The sequence below is a fragment of the Theropithecus gelada genome, chromosome 14 (genome assembly GCF_003255815.1).
Source record: "Theropithecus gelada isolate Dixy chromosome 14, Tgel_1.0, whole genome shotgun sequence".
In the NCBI taxonomy this organism is placed as follows: domain Eukaryota; kingdom Metazoa; phylum Chordata; class Mammalia; order Primates; family Cercopithecidae; genus Theropithecus; species Theropithecus gelada.
Window position 1 is genome coordinate 48,131,435 of NC_037682.1, and position 20,898 is coordinate 48,152,332.

Sequence of the window (20,898 nt, forward strand, 5' to 3'; positions counted from 1 at the left end):
GGCGCGCACCGGCCGGAGAAGCCTCCCTCGTCCCCGCCCACGGCACGAGGTTGCGCGGTTACAGCCCCGGTGCCTCTCGCGAGCGGCTCTGCAGTCCAGGACTCTGGGCATCCTCTGAGTTCGCTTAGTAAATTGAGGCCGGGATCCAAGTGGCCCGGGGCGCTGCTCTAAGGAGGATGCTGACCGCAGTCAGTGATTGCGAGAGTAGGTGCACGCGTCCAGAGAGATATCTTACCGTTGGCACGATAAACTTACATTACTTTAAAAACCAAAAGCAACAAAACCTTAGCATTGAGTCGAAAGCCAAATTAAATCCCCAGGACGATTCAGTTAAACGCCTGAAGGTGGCCCTTAATTTCCCATTTCTACTAACCAAGAAGTGATTTGCGACCTCCTGAAGCAAACCCAAATATTTTCATTCGCTGTTTAAGTTTTACCACCTCTAGACCAGTTTTTAAATCAATTTAACCGCAAAGTTCAGAACCCAAGTGGCACTGTAAAGTGTGTGCATTTGTAACGCACAACCTGCATTCTTTCCCCAGCAACCTGCATTCCATTTGTCTCATTGACCCTACTGCATTTTTCCTTTGCATCATTAAAAAGGATGTAATGTACAGAAAAGCACAGACAGACCTAAACTCCAATGCCAGTCATGCCATCTGCTGATTATAGGACAGTGGGTAAGTGACCTCATATCCCCAGCCTGTTTACACATCTCTAAAACTGAGAAAAAGCAGGGTTAGAGATACTGTCACTGACTAAGCAAATAGTCACATCCTCACTTATCTGCAGAACAGAGTACATGCATAAAGAGCCCAGAAGTGAGAGATGCGCAGAGGGCCCACAGTGGCAGCAACTAGCTGAGGGGCCTTCAGATTGCAGCTTTCCGGACCACCGTTGTAACAGGTAGAGATGTGCAAGGTTAAGTCTGGCTATTGCATTTTAAAAACCTAAATTATACCTCTTCTCAACCTCTGCCTCCTCCAAGGAACCTTACCTGAGGAGACATCCTTGTCTGGTATTAGTGACATCATTAAATAACATTTCCAATGGAGGTATATGATGACTCCTTATACATGCCCAGAATAGTGATTCACAAAGTTGTGACACATACACGTGACTCTGTAGAAATTATCAAATTACACTTTTGGTAATTTTACTGTTTTAGTAATTTTTTGGTACCCTTTTTACTCTAAAGGGTAAAACTGGCAGGTTTCTCCATTTATATTTCGTTAGAATGAAAAGTCATTACCTGTGTTTTCATTTTTACTAATATCACATCTATCTGAACACGTCTTTTGTGTGTGTGTGTGTGTGTGTGTGTGTGTGTGAGACAGAGTCTCGTTCTATTGCCCAGGCTGGAGTGCAGTGGTGCGATCTTAGCTCACTGCAACCTCTGCCTCCCCGGTTCAAGAGATTCTTGTGCGTCAGCCTCCCAAGTAGCAGGGATTACAGGTGCCTGCCACCACGCCCGGCTAATTTTTGTATTTTTAGTAGAGACAGGGTTTCACCATGTTGACCAGGCTAGTCTTAAACTCCTGACCTCAAGTGATCCACCCACCTCGGCCTCCCAAAGTGCTGGGATCACAGACATGAGCCACCACGCCCAGCCTGAACATGTCTTTTAATACTTTTGCCAAGTTTTCATTCAACCCTAAAGCACACAGCAGATGCCTCACAATGCTTCTCAAACAAAACAAGCATATATCCTCAGGAATTATTTATGGAAACCTCTGACTTTCTATGTTCTTTATTGGTGCATAGTATTCACAGTATTCAAATGCTGGTTGACACTGAGGTCATTTATATGACACATTACATCCAACTTGCTGTTGGAATATCACATACAATTTTGGAACCATATTGTAACACACATTGAAAATATCCAACAAGCAATCAGAATGGTAAATAAGGGACATTCACCCAAAGACATGTATCCAGGGACAGTATGGCAGAGACTGCTATTTGTCAACCAATATCTATTTTCCCCTTTTTCCTTGAAAAAGGCCTCCAATGTTTTCCTGGGCACAGGGATCTCCAAAATAAAAGACTGCATTTCCTAACCACTCTGGAGCTAAATGTGGCCATATGACCAAGTTCTGGCCAAAGTAATATAAATGGAAATGTTCTGTGTGACTTCTGGGAAATGTCCTTAAAGGGAAGGAAAATGATCTTCTTTTCCCCTTCCTTTTTATGACAGCAGGATAGCACATGTAATGCCTAGAGCTTGAGCAGACATCTTGCACCACAATGTGGAAACCATGCACTAGGACAAGGGGACAGCAAAAGAGAAGGGTTCTGGGTCCCTGATGACTTGTGAAACCTCTACCAGCTTTAGAATGACACTTCTGGACCTGTGGAACATAAGAAGCAAAGTCAGTATGCTACTCTTATTTAAAATGTTCTCATTTTCAGCGGAACCTAATCCTAATCACTACAAATGAGTAAAGGAGCTGAGCCCGTTTTGCTTGGAGTAGCTTGGGGGTTTAAGACATGGTACCAGTCTTGTAAGTCTCTGAAAAGCAAACACCTACGTATGTGAGTACACGTTAGGTGATGTTCTTGAAGGCAAAAGCAAGTTGGAGAGAGATTTTGGCTCAGTATAAGAAAAGCTTTCTGCTGGGTGTGGTGGCTCATGCCTGTACAGCCTGGGTGACAGAGACCCTGTCTCAAAACAACAACAAAACAAACAAAAAAACAAAAACAAAACACACCTCATTCTAGACCAGTGTTGTTCCAAGTAGCTGTGCTGAAGGACTCTTTTTAAAAGTGTCCAACCTGGCCAGGCATGCTGGCTGATCCACTTTGGAAGGCAGAGACAGGACGACTGCTTGAGGGCAACAGTTCAAGACCAAACTGGCCAGCATAGCAAGATCCTGTCTCTACTATTTTTTTTTAAATTCTAAAAAATGAAAGTAAATACAAATAAAAAATAAGTGTCCAACCCATGAAGAACTGTCATTTTGTAAAATAAAAATGAATTACTAGAGAAATGAAATAAAAAGACATAAAAATACAAGCCCTCAATTTTTATTCTTAGATTCAACAGACATAAAATTATTTTTGAATTGCTATAAAAGTTTCCAATATCATGCGTAATGTTGGTTGGCCTCCTCACCATTAGGTAACAGCCAGGCGTAGACCAGCACCAGTCACAGACCACACTGTGAGAAAAACCAGTCTAGACAAATGCAGATTGAGAGCCATTCTATAAAACAAATGACCTGTACTCAAAAAATGGCAATGTCATGAAAGACAAAATAAAACTGAGGAGCCATTCCAGATCAAAGGAAATTAAAGAGACCTGACAACAAAATCCAACACACAAATCCTGGATCATGAAAAAATTATTATAAAGGACAGTATTGAGACAATTGGTAAAATTTGAATATGGACTATATATTAGATTAATAGTATTGTAACAATGTTAAGTTTCCCAAATTCGATAATTATATGATGGTTATGAGAAAAAAAATATTTGTTCATAAGAGATGCTCACTCACATATTTAGGGTAAGGGATCACAATGTTTGCAGCTTAATTCTGAAATGCTTCAGTCAAACAAAGAATTGGACAGAAAGAGTGAAAGCAAGGTATACTAGAATTTGTGAAAGGAAAATATTTTGGGCCCCCAAAATCACTAAGGAAAACTCAAGCTGAAAAACTGCTTAGGGCAAACCTGCTTCCCGTTGTATTCAGTCACTCCTCTGCTCACTGAGATAGATGCATATCTGACTTGCCTCCTTTGGAAAGGTAGAAACTCTTATACCTGATGTTAATGACGAGGTGATTGGTGCAGCACACCAACATGGCACAACTATACATATGTAACAAACCTGCACGTTATGCACATGTACCCTACAACTTAAAGTATAATAATAATAAATAAATTAAAAAAAAAATCAGAAACTCAAAAGAATGTAACCCTTTGTGTATCACCCGTGATCTGGAAGCTCCCACTGCACTTACAGCCTTCCTGCCTTTGCTTCAAGTTGTCCTGCCTTTCCAGGCCAAACCAATGCCCAATGCACTTCTTACATATATTGATTGATGTCTCACATCTCCCTAAATGTATAAAACCAAGCTGTGCCCCGACCACCTTGGGCACATGTCGTCAGGACTTTCTGAGGCTGTGTCATGGCCATGTCCTCAACTTTGGCAAAATAAACTTTCTAAATTAACTGAGACCTGTCTCAAATTTTCAGGGTTCACAAATTCATTATACTATTGTTGCAATGATTTTTTTCAAAATAACAAACACATACAAAAATAAATGCAATGTGTGATCCCAGATTGGATCTTAGCCCAGAAAAGATTTATAGTAGAGTAACTGGCAAAATTTGCAGATTAGTTTATAAATTGTATCAATGTTAATTTCCTGATTGTAATACCTTTACTGTAGTTATATAACATGTTAATATTTGAGGAAGCTAGGTGAAAGGCATATGGGAATTCTTTATACTATTTTTGCAAATTTTTTGTAAGGCTAAAATTATTTAAAGTTGGGCAGCTAAAACTCCTAACACCCAGTCCAGGACTTTCCACTATACCAACATCATGGACTCTGTCTATGTGCTATCTTATTAAATGGTTCTTGAATTTAAATGGAAATATTTATTTATCATACAACACTGGAGGGTAGGGAGTGTGGTTATAAATGCTCTCAATGACATCTAAATGCTTATTAGACTCTTCATAACATCAGCCAGGTTTCCTCTCCATTATGGATTCTCTAATGTTGAAAAAGAGTGAGGTGCTTTTCTACATGATTTGCCACTGGTTCCCAAACTTGTCTGCATATTAGAATCACCTGGAGATGGGACCCAGGTACCAATATTTTTTATATCTCTTAGGTGATCTCAATATGCATACAAGCCTGGAAACCACTGTGATTTCCACTTCAATGCTATCACTGGAAGACTTGAAGCAGGAGGTGGATAACCACTTACTAGCTATGCTGGAGAACGGGTTCCTTCATTGGAAGATAATATCTAAGCCCTTACTCAGGCTCTATGACTGTCTAATGTTGGTGTTTTACAAATAATCCATTCTATTAACATTGTCAAATCTTTTTCCCCAGAAAATTACAACAAATATTACATATTTTTCTAATTTTACTTTTAATATAATTACAAATAAACCTATACAAACAATGACTAGAACAATATTTTCCAAAAAATATTGCACTGGAAGAATTTTTACAATATATATTTATAAAATGAATTCAAATGTAACAAAAATGATATAAAGTCCTGTTTTTCTGATTCTCTGTCGAAGTCCAATTATTTATTTATAGTTTTAAAAATAGGCCAAATATCTAAATAAGAAAAAATAAATCTAAGTAATCTTCAAGCTAGCAAAACTTTTTCCAAAATTTAAAAATAACAACGTTTTTAGCCCCATATTTATAAAAAGTTACTTTTTTTTTTTTTTTTTGAGACGGAGTCTCGCTCTGCCACCCAGGCTATAGTGCAGTGGTGCAGTATCGGCTCACCGCAACCTCCGCCTCCTGGCCTCCAGCGATTCTCCTGCCTCAGCCTCCTGAGTAGCTGGGATTACAGATGCCCGCCACCATGCCCGGCTAATTTTTGTATTTTTAGTAGAGATGGGGTTTCACCATCTTGGCCAGGCTGGTCTTGAACTCCTGACCTCGTGATCCATCCATCTTGGCCTCCCAAAGTGCTGGGATTACAGGCGTGAGCCATCACGCCCAGCAGAAAAGGTTACATTTTTATTTCAACATTTAAATTGAAAATTTTTCAATATTCTCCCAATAATTAGTAACAACAAATAAAATTCTTTAAAATTCTGACTTTAAAATAGGATATGTAAACCATCATTCTTAAATGGTTTTAAGACATAATTAATACTGGTAAAATGTGGATTATGCAGCACTGGTTTTCTTCATTAAAAAAAAGTAATAATGGATAGGGTTTTGGTTTTTTTTTTTTTTTTTTTCATATTTTAGTTCCAGAGGACAATTTTTTTTTCAGAAGATACTGAATGGTCTTCCATCCAGAACTATTTTAGTCACAAGCTTACACACATTTTCCATCCAAAAAGATCTTTCTATTAAAAGCTATACAAATTGGTACACAGACAGCATTTACTACACAGATACTATTTCTAAAGCTGCAAGTTTCTAATTTTCATGTGTGCTGATACCAGACTAACAGCTTCAGGAAAGATTAACCCCCCTTTCACTGTCACTGAAAGGGGGCTCCGTCTTCTACCTTCAGCCTCCAGAGCTCTTCCATTCTTAGGTCCTGGAACTGGATACAGGGGCTTGGACAGAATTATCAGGAAGTCACCAGAGCCATAGCAGAAGAATGAAACAGTCACTCTAGGCATTAACTGACTTCAAATTGCTGTCCTTACAAAAATACTTAGCCTCTGTTTTATCATTTATATAAATCTTTTAGAAGATAACTCTGTTTTAATATAGTCACCTAGTCTTAATTAGTAATACAAAAGGCTCCCTTAGAGAAAAGATGAATAGCCTGGGATTGTGAGGGAAGGGACAAATTTGTTTGCAAGGCCTGATAATAGAGTCCCATAAAGCCAGTGGCTATGAAACTTTGAGACTGAAAATGGTGCTAGGACCTCTGACATGCCTCAAAAGCTTTCTCCAGTGATTAAGAAGGTGCATTAGAAATACAATAGTGGGAAGATCAATACAAAAGTGGGAAAATGGGGGAGTGCCTATAGAGAGGAAAGAACTTGATTAAAACTCAGGTCATCCACGCAAAAGTAGTGAAGAATTAATAAACTAGGCTACTTTTCTCCTAACCAGGGATTGCTGAATTCATGCCCTAGTCTTTCCGTATCAAAGATGTTTCTTCCTGTATTAACTGTAAGATGAATAATGCCTGCTGAGATCTATGAAGTACTATAGATAGGTTTCTGCTTATCTTTAAAACCATTATTATTTAAGGAGGATATGAAAAAGTCAAAGAACTGAACAGGGACATTCATCAGAGCATCTGACTGCTATGTATTTGCCCCAGATGCTAGTTCACTCTATCAGAGAGGAGTAAAGAGCCAGGGACCCACCCCATGAGTCAGAAATTCTCCTGCAATACAAGCACTCTCTGCAGTTGAAACCAAACCAGGAATGAGGGCCTGCCTAACTAGCTCTAGAAAAACAGACTTTTCTGCAAAGGTACTTTTTTCCCCCAAAAAAAATCAACCTTGAATCTCAATGAAACATACTATGAACATCAAAGAGAATAAATACACACACATATCAAAAGAAACAAAAAATGATACAGGATTAGGACTGAGATTTAGTTAGAAAAAAATTAAGATGCAAATTCTAAGATCATATTACTAAATGTCATAGAACAAGAATCACTACACAAAATTGATAGGGATTTTAAATGGTCATGTTTGATAGAAATGCTTCAATAAATACCTCCATAAAATTGTTTAAAACATTAAAGGACATAGTAAATACGTTTTAAAAGGGAAATCATCTATACATCACTACTTCAATAAGGAAATATTTAGGAAGTTGTCACACCACGAACAGAATGGGTAAAATTCAAAAGTAAAACAACTCCAAATCACCTTAACAATGGAGGTCAGCATGGAAGCAAAATAGGCCAAGCAACATGGTACAAAACAAATACAACATGGCACAGACTGCACATGTGCCTCATACCTCATGCACAGAAAATCTAAAGCAAGGGCAGGGATTTAATTAAATGACACATACTGTGATATCACTAAAAATGCACATTGAAAATGAACTAAAATTGAACAGAAATAACATGTTAAATGCAATGATTCATGGGAGATAGCAAAGAGAACTAGATGCAATTTTATTTTTTTCTCTCTCACTGTTAAATCACTTGGACTAGTTATAACTTTGAAATCATGTAGAAAATAAATCATTACTCATTTAAAAATTCCATTAGCCAGGCGCGGTGGCTCACACCTGTAATCCCAGCACTTTGGGAGGCCGAAGCAGGTGGATCACCTGAGGTCAGGAGTTCGAGACCAGCCTGACCAACATGGCAAAACGCTGTCTCTACTGAAAAAACAAAAATTAGCTGGGCATGGTGGCACATGCCTGGAGTCCCAGTTACTCTGGAGACTGAGGCAGGATAATCACTTGAACCCATGAGGCGGAGACTGCAGTGAGGCAAGATCGTGCCACTGCACTCCAGCCTGGACAACAGAGTGAGGCTCCGTCTCAAAAATAAAATAAAATAAAAATAAAAATAGGCTAGGCATGGTGGCTTACACCTGTGATCTCAACACTTTGGGAGACCGAGGTGGGTGGATCACCTGAGGTCAGGAGTTCAAGACCAGCCTGGCCACCACGGTGAAATTAGCCAGGTGTGGTGGCATGCACCTGTAGTCCCAGCTGCTTGGAAGACTGAGACAGAATTGCTTGAACCTGGGAGGCAGAGGTTGCAGTGAGCCGAGATCACGCCACTGCACTGTAGCCTGAGCAACAGAGCAAGACTCTGTCTCAAAAAAATAAATAAATAAAATAAAATGAAAATAAAAATTCTATGGAGTAGCCAAAATTATAAGAATTGTAAAATAAATATTGTAACACTTTAATTCTGAGGTATATATTCATAAATCTGGAAAGGCTTGGGAAATATATTACTAATTATAAAATAATAAAAAGAGGTAAGCAAATTTTCCCAGCAAAACTTAAACTATTAACTGCAATTGATTATAAACAATTAGTAAAACAAAACTTGTTGACACAGGCATGCAGAGCTTTGATGGTAACCAGAGGGTGGAGCACAGAAAGAGAAGTACACTGTCAAGGGCCGGCTGACAATCAAATTGCTACATGGCATACAGGATCATCAAGAGCATGGCTGACATCAATTAAAATATAAACTAAAAGCTTTGCTGTGAAAATTATATATATCTATAAACATAAAATATAATTGTTTTTCTACATAATTCTATCAGCAATATTTGAAAAAATCTAAATTTCTAAAACTAAATCAAAAGTTTGATTGCTTTTGATTTGCTTTTGTCACATTAAACAGGTTGGCAGTACTAGAAACAATACATGCACATTTTTCAATTTAGTGTCTTCACCACTTGCTGATGCTGCTTTCTCTGGCTCAGTTCTTAGACTTTTAAAGAAATGGTTACTAATTCATAGCTAACAACTCATTTTTAAAATAAATTAAAAAGTGGGTAGAAAAAGATTAGAATTCTACTAATGATATTATGTCTTTTTAAAAATCAAGGAAAAGGCCGGGCACAGTGGCTCATGCCTGTAATCCCAGCACTTTGGGAGGCTGAAATGGGCAGATCACTTGGGGTCAAGAGTTTGAGACCAGATTAGCCAACATGGTGAAACCCCATCTCTACTAAAAATACAAAAAATTAGCCGGGTGTGGTGGCAGGCACCTGTAATCTCAGTTACTTGGGAGGCTGAGGCAGGAGAATTGCTTGAAACTTGGGAGGTGGAGGTTGCAGTGAGCCATTGCACTCTAGCCTGGGCAACAAGAGTGAAACTCTGTGTCAAAAAATAAATAAATAAATAAATAAATAAATAAATAAATAAATAAATAAATAAATAAAAATAAAGGAAAGGTCTGATTTCCTTCAAATCCCATACCTCAAAAGCAGACATTTTGTCACTCATAAGGAATGAAAAAGTAAATATTGTATTTTACTTAACACACCTTAGTATCCCAATTCCAAAAGAAACCAATGAATTTTAAAAGTATTAAGTTGAGGCACCATTGGTTAAGGGTGAAGGTGGACTTCTCTAGCAGGTTCTTCAGGGGATAAAAATCCTGCATGACAACGATGAAGCTCATCATCTAACTCTGGCTCTTTTTCAGTTTCTTCTTTATTGTACTTCACAGCTATAAAACAAAGATGAAAACTTACGCACTAACCAGAACCCGGATTGTCAAAACTTTATTCTAAGTTAACAGATTTTTTTAACCCCTCTCTTAAAAATCACATTAACAGCCAGGAATAATGACTTATGTTTCTAATCCCAGCAACTTAGGGGACGGAGGCAGAAGGATTGCTTGAGGCCAGGAATTTGAAGTCAGCCTGGGCAACATAGCAACCCCATCTCTACAACAAATTTAAAAATTAGCCGGGCATGGAAGCACACACCTAGAGTCCCAGCTATTCAGGAAGCTGAGACAGGAGGATTGCTTGAGCCCAGAAGTTCGAGACTATAGTGAGTTATGATGGCACCACTGCACTCCAGCCTGGATGACAGAGAGAGACCCCATCTCTAAAAGAAAAAAAAAATCATGTTATCAAAAACATTTTATAATTTTCTTTATATTTTTCCTGAGAAAGATTTGCATTTAATCTTATTGTAATACTATTCTGTTCAACATACATAAAATAATGCTGTTGTAAACAAATCTTGGCATAAAAAACATGTATCTATGTCTCCGAGTATTTTTTTTACCACTACTTCTAAATTGTAGTTGTCTTTAGTAAGAGTTAAATATTCTAGAGACTAATCCTTCAAAATCTAATTTTAATTATATATACAGTTTGAGATTCTCAAATTCAAAATTCTGAAACCCAAAATGCTCCAAAATCCAAAACTTTTTGAGTGCCAGCATGATGCTCAAAGGAAATGCTCATTTCAGATGTCTAATTTTTAGATTTGGGATGCTCAACCAATAAAAGTATAATGCAGGCTGGGCGTGGTGGCTCACGCCTGTAATCCCAGCACTTTGGGAGGCCAAGGCAGGCACATTGCTTGAGGTTAGGAGTTTGAGACCAGCCTGGCCAACATAGTGAAACCCTGACTCTACTAAAAATACAAAAATTAGCTGGGTGTAGTGACTCACGCCTGTAATTCCAGCCACAAAAAAAATCCAAAATCCAAAACACTTCAGGTTCCAAGCACTGTGGATAAGGAATGTTCAGCCTCTACTTAAGTATATTATAAAATGCACATGCTTCATGAAAATTCATATGTGAAACAAAACTTCAAATTACTAATAAATTTCACTAACTCAGCTAAACCAAAGACATTTAATAACTAAAGAAATATGAAGAAGAATGGTATAAACACAAGACCAATACTTTCTAACAGAACTGAAAAGAATACTGTTTGCAACTTTCTTAGAAATAATAGGCCAGGCGCGGTGGCTTATGCCTGTAATCCCAGCACTTTGGGAGGCCGAGGTGGGTGGATCACGAGGTCAGGAGTTCAAGGCCAGCCTGACCAATATGGTGAAACCCCGTCTCTACTAAAAATACAAAAAGTAGCCGGGCACGGTGGCAGGTGCCTGTAATCCCAGCTACTCGGGAGGCTGAGGCTGGAGAATCGCTTGAACCAAGGCGGCACAGGTGGCAGTGAGCCGAGATCATGCCACTGCACTCTAGCCTAGGTGACAGAGTAAGACTCTGTCTCAAAAAATAATAATAATAATATTCATTCATAAATGCCCAGTACTCAAAAAAATTATAATTCCTTAATCCATAATTTTAGGCTTAGTAATTCTTTTCTGAATAATATAAATTACATTAGTTTGCTGGAAACTGTGAAATATTTCTACATTAATATCCATCATTTACTCGAGCCAAAAAAGCATTTCAAGAAATTACTCTATTTCTTCCTATTAATTCCTGATTTAACCACAGTTTACCAACTGTGGTTAAACGTTTACCCAAAAGAATATCTTATCAGTTTCATGTCACAGATAGTAGTCATCAACAAAAGGATATTCCAAACCATTTTTCTATATTGCTTACAATTTAAGCAATATAGATAGAGATTCTATTGCTTATAATTTAAGCAATAGAGATTCTATTCCATTTCTTTAAAAAACATAGCAAGCACTATTACTACATTGAGTGGTTTTTGTAGGTTTTGTAAAGCTGTATATAAGAATAACTTTCCTAAACTGCTATTTAATTTTGGGATCTATTATTTAAGTATGTTTGGAGGAATATGCAATGATTATCTAAAAATCTATAAAATAAGGACTAAGAGTTTAAAAATTATTATGTGAAACAATGTAAACTTGTGAGGTGCTAGGGCAGCCTTCTTTTTTTTTTTTTTTTTTTTTTCTGAGATAGAGTCTTGCTCTGTGGCCCAGGCTGGAATGTAGTGGCGTGATCTCAGATCACTGCAACCTCCACCTCGCAGGCTCAAGCAATTCTCCTGCCTTAGCCTCTTGAGTAGCTGGGACTATAGGTGTGTGCCACCACATCCAGCTAATTTTTCTATTTTTAGTAGAGATGGGGTTTCACCATGTTGGCCAGGCTGGTCTTGAACTCCTAACCTCAGGTGATCCACCCACCTTGGCTTCCCAAAGTGCTGGGATTACAGGCGTGAGCCAGCACGCCCAGCCTAGGGTAGCTTTTAACATGCATTCCTATCACACAGAGGTAGGAAAGTTGAATATTATATTTCCCAACCTCCCTTGCAGCTAGGGCTTCAGATATGATTGGTCCGGTCCATCAGATCCACTCACTTGAGACTTTTACTTAGAACCAAGTAACATGGGGACAGAGGCAGGAAGACATGTATCTATTTTTGCTGGCATAAAGAATGGCAGAGGTGGTGTGGCTCTGGAACTGGCAACTGTTCACAGCTTCCTAGTCTAGCAGGCAGCTTCCTAATCCAGCAGGCAGCTTCTTGATTGTTCTAAAAGCGGCAGCTCCTTCAACAGCCTACTCTTGTGACATAATTCCTAGAAGCTCAGCCTAGGTCTGTTTCCTCAGCCCTCCCATCGATTCTGTGACCTATCTATACTCATTCACCAATTCCTTCTGTTTAATACCTAAAGAAGATTTCATTGCCTACAGCCAAGAATCTTGACCTATACAGAATTTGGCAGCTAGAAGTAAGGCGCAGCAAGTCAAAGGCCCTAAATCTGGGGTTGGCTTAGTTGAGGAGGTAGGGCTTTGGGCAGTGAGACTTTTGCCAACAGAGGTCAAGATGAGGTTGAGACTTCCTGCCACAGAGACGAAGGTGGTAGAACTTCAGAGTGCTAGCATGTGTTGGCTGCTTCTTGCCTCTTTTCAGCAAAGCCCTAAAGAGATATGTGACTTGGACTAAGGTTAACACGTCTGCAGTGATGCAAGGGAAAATAGCTTTGCTGAGAGAATTGCTCTTTGTCTACCATATAAATTGACCAAGACCCAAATCTGGAGCCCTGAAGAATTGAAAAAGTCAAGTACTACTGTACTCCAAAGTGAAACATTTATAAGTAAAGGCTCTGAGGGAGCTACTAAAACTTTCTCAACCTTTTTCAAGAACGTTCCCTTAGAATTTTCTGCCAAATAATAGGAGCCATCCTAGGGGAAGAGACCAGATTAAGACTATTGCCATTCCATGCAAGCCTACAGTTTCAAAGGATCTCAAGGAGGTACCATTCCTGTGAGAACAAAGAGGATGGAGAGCACACAGAGGCCAGCAAGTAAATGATGAGGTTCTTTGTTAAAAACAATGTATTTTACCTTGGTTAAAACTGTCCATGGAAATGACTGAAGACAACAGACCAGAAACTTACTAAATTTTTAGGAATCCACTTGGCCAAGAAACAGAACAAAACAACAACAAAAACCCAAACCTGGCTTGCAACAGATCTATACTGTTACAGATCTGTACTCTAATTCCCAAGCCTGCCCCCAGACACAATTATAGGAAATAAACTGCTAAGGCTGCCCAGCCTCCAAGAAGGATATACTTTCCAATGCCCATGCAGACTGTGTCTGAAAATTAATGTACAATAAAAACCACCCAGAAAGTAAAACCAAGGCCCCCTGAGGACATTAGATAAAGGAATTCCTCTCAGAAAGGTGAATCAGGGGTTGCCTGATGGGCAAACCAAGGAATATATTCATGAACTACAGCAGAGAGATTTAATTATTTTTGCCAAGCAGTATTTTCCAATTGCTATGGATCAGTGGCCACTCTATTTCTAATTCTCCCCTTTTCTAAAAGATCAATTTTAGGGGTCCTGGGCATGGTGGCTCACACCAAGTGATCCCAGTGCTTTGGGAGGCTGAGGGGAGAAGATTGCTTGAGACCAGGAGTTTAAGACCAGCCTGAGCAACATAGCAATACTTCATCTCTACAAAAAAAATGTTTAGCCAGGCGTTCGTGGCGTGTGCCTGTAGTCCTAGCTACTAGGGAGACTGAAGTGGAAGGATCACTTGAGCCCAGGAGTTCAAGGCTGCAGTAAGCTATGATCGTACCACTGTACTCTAGACCAGACAACACAGTAAGACCCTGTCTCTAAAAAGCTTCAAAGTGAGTTTTCTTGCACCTTTGCATTATGCATCTGGCACTCTTGGGGCAGAAAACTTGTCTTTCAGTTTGTAGGTGGCCAGAACACAAGGAGCCACACCCTAACATGACGGAGGGGACTGTCTCCAGATAGCATGGTCTTTCATCTAATATGCAATAATGGGCTGGATTTCTCGTGGTTTCTCTTCAGGGAGAGAGGGGTGAGTGTTTTCTATCTCGGAAGAAGATGGTACACAGAAATTTAGGTAGCCAACAAGGGTGGCTGAGGTTCAAATTGAAAGTTGCCTACCAAACATTCCCTCTTCCCTTCTTCCTTAGTAAAATAATCCAACTTTTAGCTGGTCACATTGCCACATGGACTTCTCAGCCTCCCTAGCAGCTAGGTGTGGCCATCAGTGTGACCCAGTTCTGGTCGAGACATAAGTTCAGGTGCTACTGGTTCTGGAAAATGGCCTCAGGGAAGCTGACTCAAGCAGAGAAAGTCCAGTTTCTTGCTTTCCCCACTGCCTCCAGGAGCAAACTTGAACAGTGAGAGTGAGGTAACCTGAGGATAAAAATCATGCACTGAGGATAGCAGAGCAGAAAGATAGGAACCTGGACACCACCTACTTCTAGACTTCTTTTATGTAAGAAAAAAACTCCTATTTAGTTTAAACCACTGTTATCTTTGGTTTTTCTGTTATATGTAACAGAACCTAATCTTAAATGATAAAGTATAGAGCAAAATAAAAAAGAATGAAAAATGACCTGAAATGGTAGCAAAAATGATTCAGGTGAAGAATTTCTAGCAGTTGAGGTTGCCAAAAGTAGAAAAAAGTTACCAGGAAACACAGGGAAATACTATGGCCTTTTCAGAATTGTTAATATCAAAGAAATATTTATTGAAAGAAAGAATGATAAGCACCCATAAAAGAATATCTACGTTTATGAGTGAGAGCAATCTAATTTAAAAGCAAGAGGCAGAGTTTTCTCACTTAAATAGCTCCTAATAGTTTCACTAAATTATGGCATAAAGCCACTTAATTAAATCACTAAAGGAGAACAAAAAAAAAAAAAAAAAAAATAGAAGAGACGTGTGAATGTGAGAGCAGAGAGCAGACAGTGAGTTTGTTTTCTTCCTGGTTCTGATAGACTTCAATCCTTTAATATCTGGGTCCCCAAAAAAGTGTTTTCATTTAAAAAGTATCTTCCTTTATTTCAAATATGCTTTTAAAATATTTATTGAGCAGAGAAAAAGGAAGGGAGCTAAAAAGATGAAATAGATGTTGAGTTAACAGCTTTCTTCCGAGCTCTGGTGGACTTCAGACTTTAAATGTCTGTTGGAAAAAAAAAAAAGTTCTTATTTTAAAAGTATCTTCCTTTATTCTGAATGTTCTTTCATATACAAATATACTTGTTTTAAAAAATATGCTTAGCTAATTATAGATTACAATTTTTAAAAACATGTTCTCTGGTAAGATTAATATAATTAGAAAGAATTACAAATAATGTTGAAATAAATCATTTTACCATAAATATGGTTATCAAATTATACAAATGATACAGCACTTAAAATCTGCTGCTGCATAAAACTTTTGGAGGCATTTTCATTTTTCTGTAATCTAAATTGCTCTAATACTAGAAAAAACACACAGAAAATAACATACTACCTTAATGACTTGAAATTATATTTGTAATAAATGTGGACTTCAATTGATACAATAATTTATTTTCCTAAATAAATAATCAAACAAAATTACATACGTGGTTCAAACTTCAATTCTCCAGCTGGCCCTGATGGAGGAATTCCTTGTTGTAATTTTTTTTGTTCCATCTGCTGTATGACCTGGTGAATGGAAAACGAAAGTTAAAAGTATAACTTGATTTTCTATCATATGTGTGACCTTTGACAAAGCACAACAAAGTAACTGAAAATTGTTTTCTAAAACAAAGATATTCAAACGATAAGATTTAGATTTGACCAGGTGCAGTGGCTCACGCCTATAGTCCCAACAATTTCAGAGGCCGAGGTGGGAGGATCACTTGAGGCCAGGAGTTCGAGACCAGCCTCAGCAACATAGTGAGACCTGGTCTCTACAAAATATATTAACATTAGCCAGGAACACTGGCATACACCTGTAGTCCTAGCTACTGGGGAGGCTGACGTGGGAGGATCACTTAAGCCCAGGAGTTTGAGGCTGCAGTGAACTATGATCACAGCACTGTACTCCAGCCTGGGAGACAGGCTGTCTCAAAATAAAATAAAGTAATATAAAATAAAATTTAGATTAATATTCCACAAAACAGTTTTAAAGTATTAAAATTTAAAATACTATAGCAATAGCAGTGTACTATAGTACAATGAAATATGTTACAAAAACACAGGCTTTTAACAAAGAACCTAAAATCTTTTTTAATGCCATAATCTTTTGACAAAATGCCACCTGATGATATTCCAGCTTCTGAGCCTCCAGTTGATCATGCTGACGTTGTAGCTCTTCTTTTTGTTTCTGAAGCTCATCTGCCTTCTTCTTAAGTTCATTTTCTTGTAAAGCAATAATATTTTCATATTCTTTTAGTTCTTCCTCTGTGAAGAACTGTTGCTGATCTAATGTCTAAAAGAAAAAAAATGAGGAAAGAATAATCTCAAAACTACAACAATAAAGTCTGATTGAGCTTTAAAATTCTATGGTTAGCAAAGTATAAAAGAGTATCTATAGGATTATGCCTTTGGGGTAAGAAGGAAGGGGAAATAAGTAATATATATTTATGTACTCATATGAACAAAAGAAAAAACAGGAAGAGAAACTCAGAGATTCTCTTCTGGGATTGACGACTAAAGGCAAAGAGTGAGAACTGGGTAAAAGAGACAAAGAGAACGTGGGAAGAGAAATAAAATTTATCATTCCCCCCCAATCCTCACTGAAACACCAAATTTTAACAGCTGTCTGCACACAGAAAAGCACAAGAAACAAACATCAGGTGAGCACTCACAGTACCTGGTTTCAACTTCATATCACCTACAAAGACATTGAGAAGGGCCAAAGAGACAGTCTTGAATCACCTATGCCACCTCTCCCCCACTCCCTTGCAGCAGACCTGCAGCACAGAGAGTCTGTGCCCTCTGGGGAAGGAGCATAGCGACTAGGGGACTTTACATTGAACTCAGTGCTGCCCTGTCACAGCAGAGAATAAAGGTGTGCTGGGCTCCACCAGTGACCATGCATAGGAGCATTTGAACCAGCCCTAGCCAGAGGAGAATCGCCCATGCCAGCAATGGGTACTGAATTTCCTGGCAAGCCTCACCATGCGGGCTGAAGTGCTCTGGGGCCCTAGGTAAACTTGAAAGGCAGTCTAGGAAAGAAGGACTATAATTCCTAGGCAACTCCTAGTGCTAGGCTGGGCTGAGAGACAGTGAACTAGGGTAGCAGGTGACCAGGGGAGATACCAGCTGGTGAGGCTAAGGGGATGCTTGTGCTACCCCTCCCCCAACCTCAGGCAGTACAGCTTGCGGCTATGAAAGTGATTCCTTTCTTGAGGAAAGGAGAGGAAAAAGTAAAGAGGGCTTTGTTTTACATCTTGGATACCAGCTAAGCCATGGTAGGATAGGGCACCAGGCAGAATTGTGAGGTCCTGATTCCAGGCCCTAACTCCCAGGTGACATTTCTAGACATACCCTGGCCCAAAAGGAAAACTGCTGCCTTAAGGGAGCAGTCCTGGCAGGCTTCATCACTTGCTGAGTAAAGAGCCCTTGGGCCCTGAATAACCAGCGGCAAGACCCAGGGAGTATGCTCTGGGTCTTGGACTCTGAGACGTGCTGGCTTTGGGGTGACCCAGCACATTCCCAGCTGTAGTGGCTATGGTGAGAGACCCCTGTTTGAGGAAAGCAGAGGGAAAGTAAAGGCGATTTTTGTCTTGCACCCTAGGTACCAGTTTGGCCACAACAGGGTAGAGCAACAAGCAGGCTTTTGAGGTCCCGAAGTCCAGGCCTTGGCTCTTGGACAGCATTTCTGGACTCGCCTTGGGCCAGAGGGAAGCCCACTTCCCTGAAGGGTAAAGGCCTGGCAGCATTTACTGCAAGGTGACAGAAAAGCCCTTGGGCTTTCAGTAAATATCAGCAGTGGCTGGCAGAACCCCGTGTGGACCAGAGGTGGTGGTGGTAATGGCCACAGGGAGAGCGTCCTCTGCCTATGGAAAGAGGAGTGAAGAGCAGGAAGGCTTTTGTACTGTGGTTTGAGTGCCAGCTTAGCCACAGTAAAATAGAACATCAGGTAAATTGCCAGGGTTTTTTACTCCATTTCCTGGCTTCCAGACAGCATCTCTGGACACACTCAGGATCTAGGGGAACTTGCCACCATGAAGGAAAGGGCCTTGGGCAAGGCCCAGTGCCATGTTGGCTTCAGGCTTGACCCAGCACAGTTCCATGGTGATGCCCATAAGGGTACTTGCATCACCACACCTCCACTTCCAGGTGGCTCAGCACACAGAGAGAGACCATTTGTTTGGAAGAAAGTAAGGGAAAAGAACAAGAGTCTCTGCCTGGTAATCTAGAGAATTCTTCCGGATCTTATCCAAGACCACCAAGGTGGTACTTTTAAGAGTCTGCAAAAATCACAGAATTACTGGACTTTGGGCCCAAGTCCCGTGGAATACCTGGAAAGCTTTCTGAAGAAGGACATGCACAAACAAGCCCAGAATATGAAGATTATAATAACTTTCTTTTTTTCTTTTTTTTTTCTTTTTTTTTTTTTGAGACGGGGTCTTGCTCTGTCACCCAGGCTGGAGTGCAGTGACCGGATCTCAGCTCACTGCAAGCTCCGCCTCCCGGGTTCACGCCATTCTCCTGCCTCAGCCTCCCAAGTAGCTGGGACTACAGGCGCCCACCACCTCGCCCGGCTAGTTTTTTTTTTTTGTATTTTTTAGTAGAGACGGGGTTTCACCGGGTTCGCCAGGATGGTCTCGATCTCCTGACCTTGTGATCCGCCCGTCTTGGCCTCCCAAAGTGCTGGGATTACAGGCTTGAGCCACCGCGCCCGGCCTAGATTATAATAACTTTCTAACTCTTCAATGCTCCGACACCAACAAACATCTACACACATCACCACCACCCAGGAAAACATGACCTAACCAAATGACTTAAATAAGGTATCAGGTTCCAATCCTGGAGAACCAGAGATATATGACCTTTCAGATACAGAATTCAAAATAGCTGTGTTGAGGAAACTCAAAGAAATTCAAGATAACACAGAGAAGGAATTCAGAATTCTATCAGATAAATTTAACAAAGAGATCAAAATAATTAGAAAGAATCAAGCAGAAATTCTAGAGCTAAAAAATGGAATGGACACGCTGACGAATGCATCAGAGTCTCTTAATAGCAGAACTGATCAAGCAGAAGAAAGAATTACTGAGCTTGAAGACAGGCTATTTGAAAATACAGAGGACGCAAAGGAAAGAGAATGAAAAACAATGAAAGCATGCTTACAAGATCTAGAAAATAGCCTCAAAAGGGCAAATATAGGAGTTTTATTGGCCTTAAAGAGGAGGCAGAGAAAGAGATAAGGGTAGACAGTTTATTCAAAGGAATACTATCAGAAATATTTCAACATTCAAGTACAAAAATATAGAACACCAAGCAGATTTAACTCACGTCAGACTACCTCAAGGCATTTAATAATCAAACTACCGAAGGTCAAGTACAAAGAAAGGATCCTGGCCAGGCGTAGTGGCTCGCACCTGTAATCTCAGCACTTTGGGAGGCAGAGGTGGGCAGATCACTTGAGACCAGGATTTCAAGACCAGTCTGGCCAACATGGAAAAACCTCATCTCACCTAAAAATATAAAAATTAGCCAGAGGTGGTGGCACACAGCTGTAATTCCAGCTGCTCGGGAGCCTAAACCACAAGAATCACTTGAACCTGAGAGGCAGAAGTTGCAGTGAGCCAAGATCACACCACTGCATTCCAACCGGGGTAAAAGAGCAAGACTCTGTCTCAGGTGGCAGATTTTTCAGTGGAAACCTTACAGGCCAAGAGAGACTGGTATGAAATATTTGCAGCACTGACAGGAAAAAAATTTTTTTTACCCTAGAATAGTATATTGACTGAAAATATCCTTTAAGCATGAAGGAGAAATAAAGACCTTCTCAGATAAACAAAAACTGAGGGATTGCATCAACACCAGACCTGTCCTATAAGAAATGTGAAAGGTAGTTCTTCAATCTGAAAGAAAAGGATATTAATGAGAACAAAGAAATCATCTGAAGGTACAAAACTCACTGGTAACAGTAAGCACACAGAAAAACACAGAAAAATATCACGCTGTAATTGCTGTATATAAACTTCTCTTGACTTAAGTAGAAAGGCCAAACAAGGAACCAATCAAAAATAACTAAAAATAAATAAAATAATAACTACAACTTTTCAAGACAGGCAATAAAATAAGATATAAAAAGTACGGTCGGGAGCGGTGGCTCAGGCCTGTAATCCCAGCACTTTGGGAGGCCGAGACAGGCAGATCACTTGAGGTTGGGAGTTCGAGACCAGCCTGACCAACATGGAGAAACCCCATCTCTATTAAAAATACAAAAAATTAGTCGGGCATGGTGGCACATGCCTGTAATCCCAGCTACTCGGGAGGCTGAGGCAGGAGAATCGCTTGAACCCAGGAGGCAGAGGTTGTGGTGGGCT

General features: G+C 39.8%; 1 protein-coding gene across 2 annotated transcripts in view; it reads right to left on the reverse strand.

Annotated features, from left to right (window-relative positions):
- Positions 1-1,717: 1,717 nt before the first annotated feature.
- The window catches only part of NUCB2 (nucleobindin 2), a 92,245-nt gene continuing 73,064 nt past the window's right edge, over positions 1,718-20,898 (reverse strand). Inside the window, exons 14-16 of one of the 2 annotated variants that reach the window (XM_025357964.1) lie at positions 16,653-16,823; positions 15,973-16,054; positions 1,718-2,354 (exon numbers count right to left, since the gene is read on the reverse strand). In XM_025357964.1, the coding sequence (XP_025213749.1) occupies positions 2,335-2,354; positions 15,973-16,054; positions 16,653-16,823 (273 nt within the window). In that variant the 3' untranslated portion in view covers positions 1,718-2,334. Of the gene's footprint in view, positions 2,355-15,576; positions 16,055-16,652; positions 16,824-20,898 lie in introns of those variants that run through there. The other variant, XM_025357966.1, reaches the window with a different exon arrangement.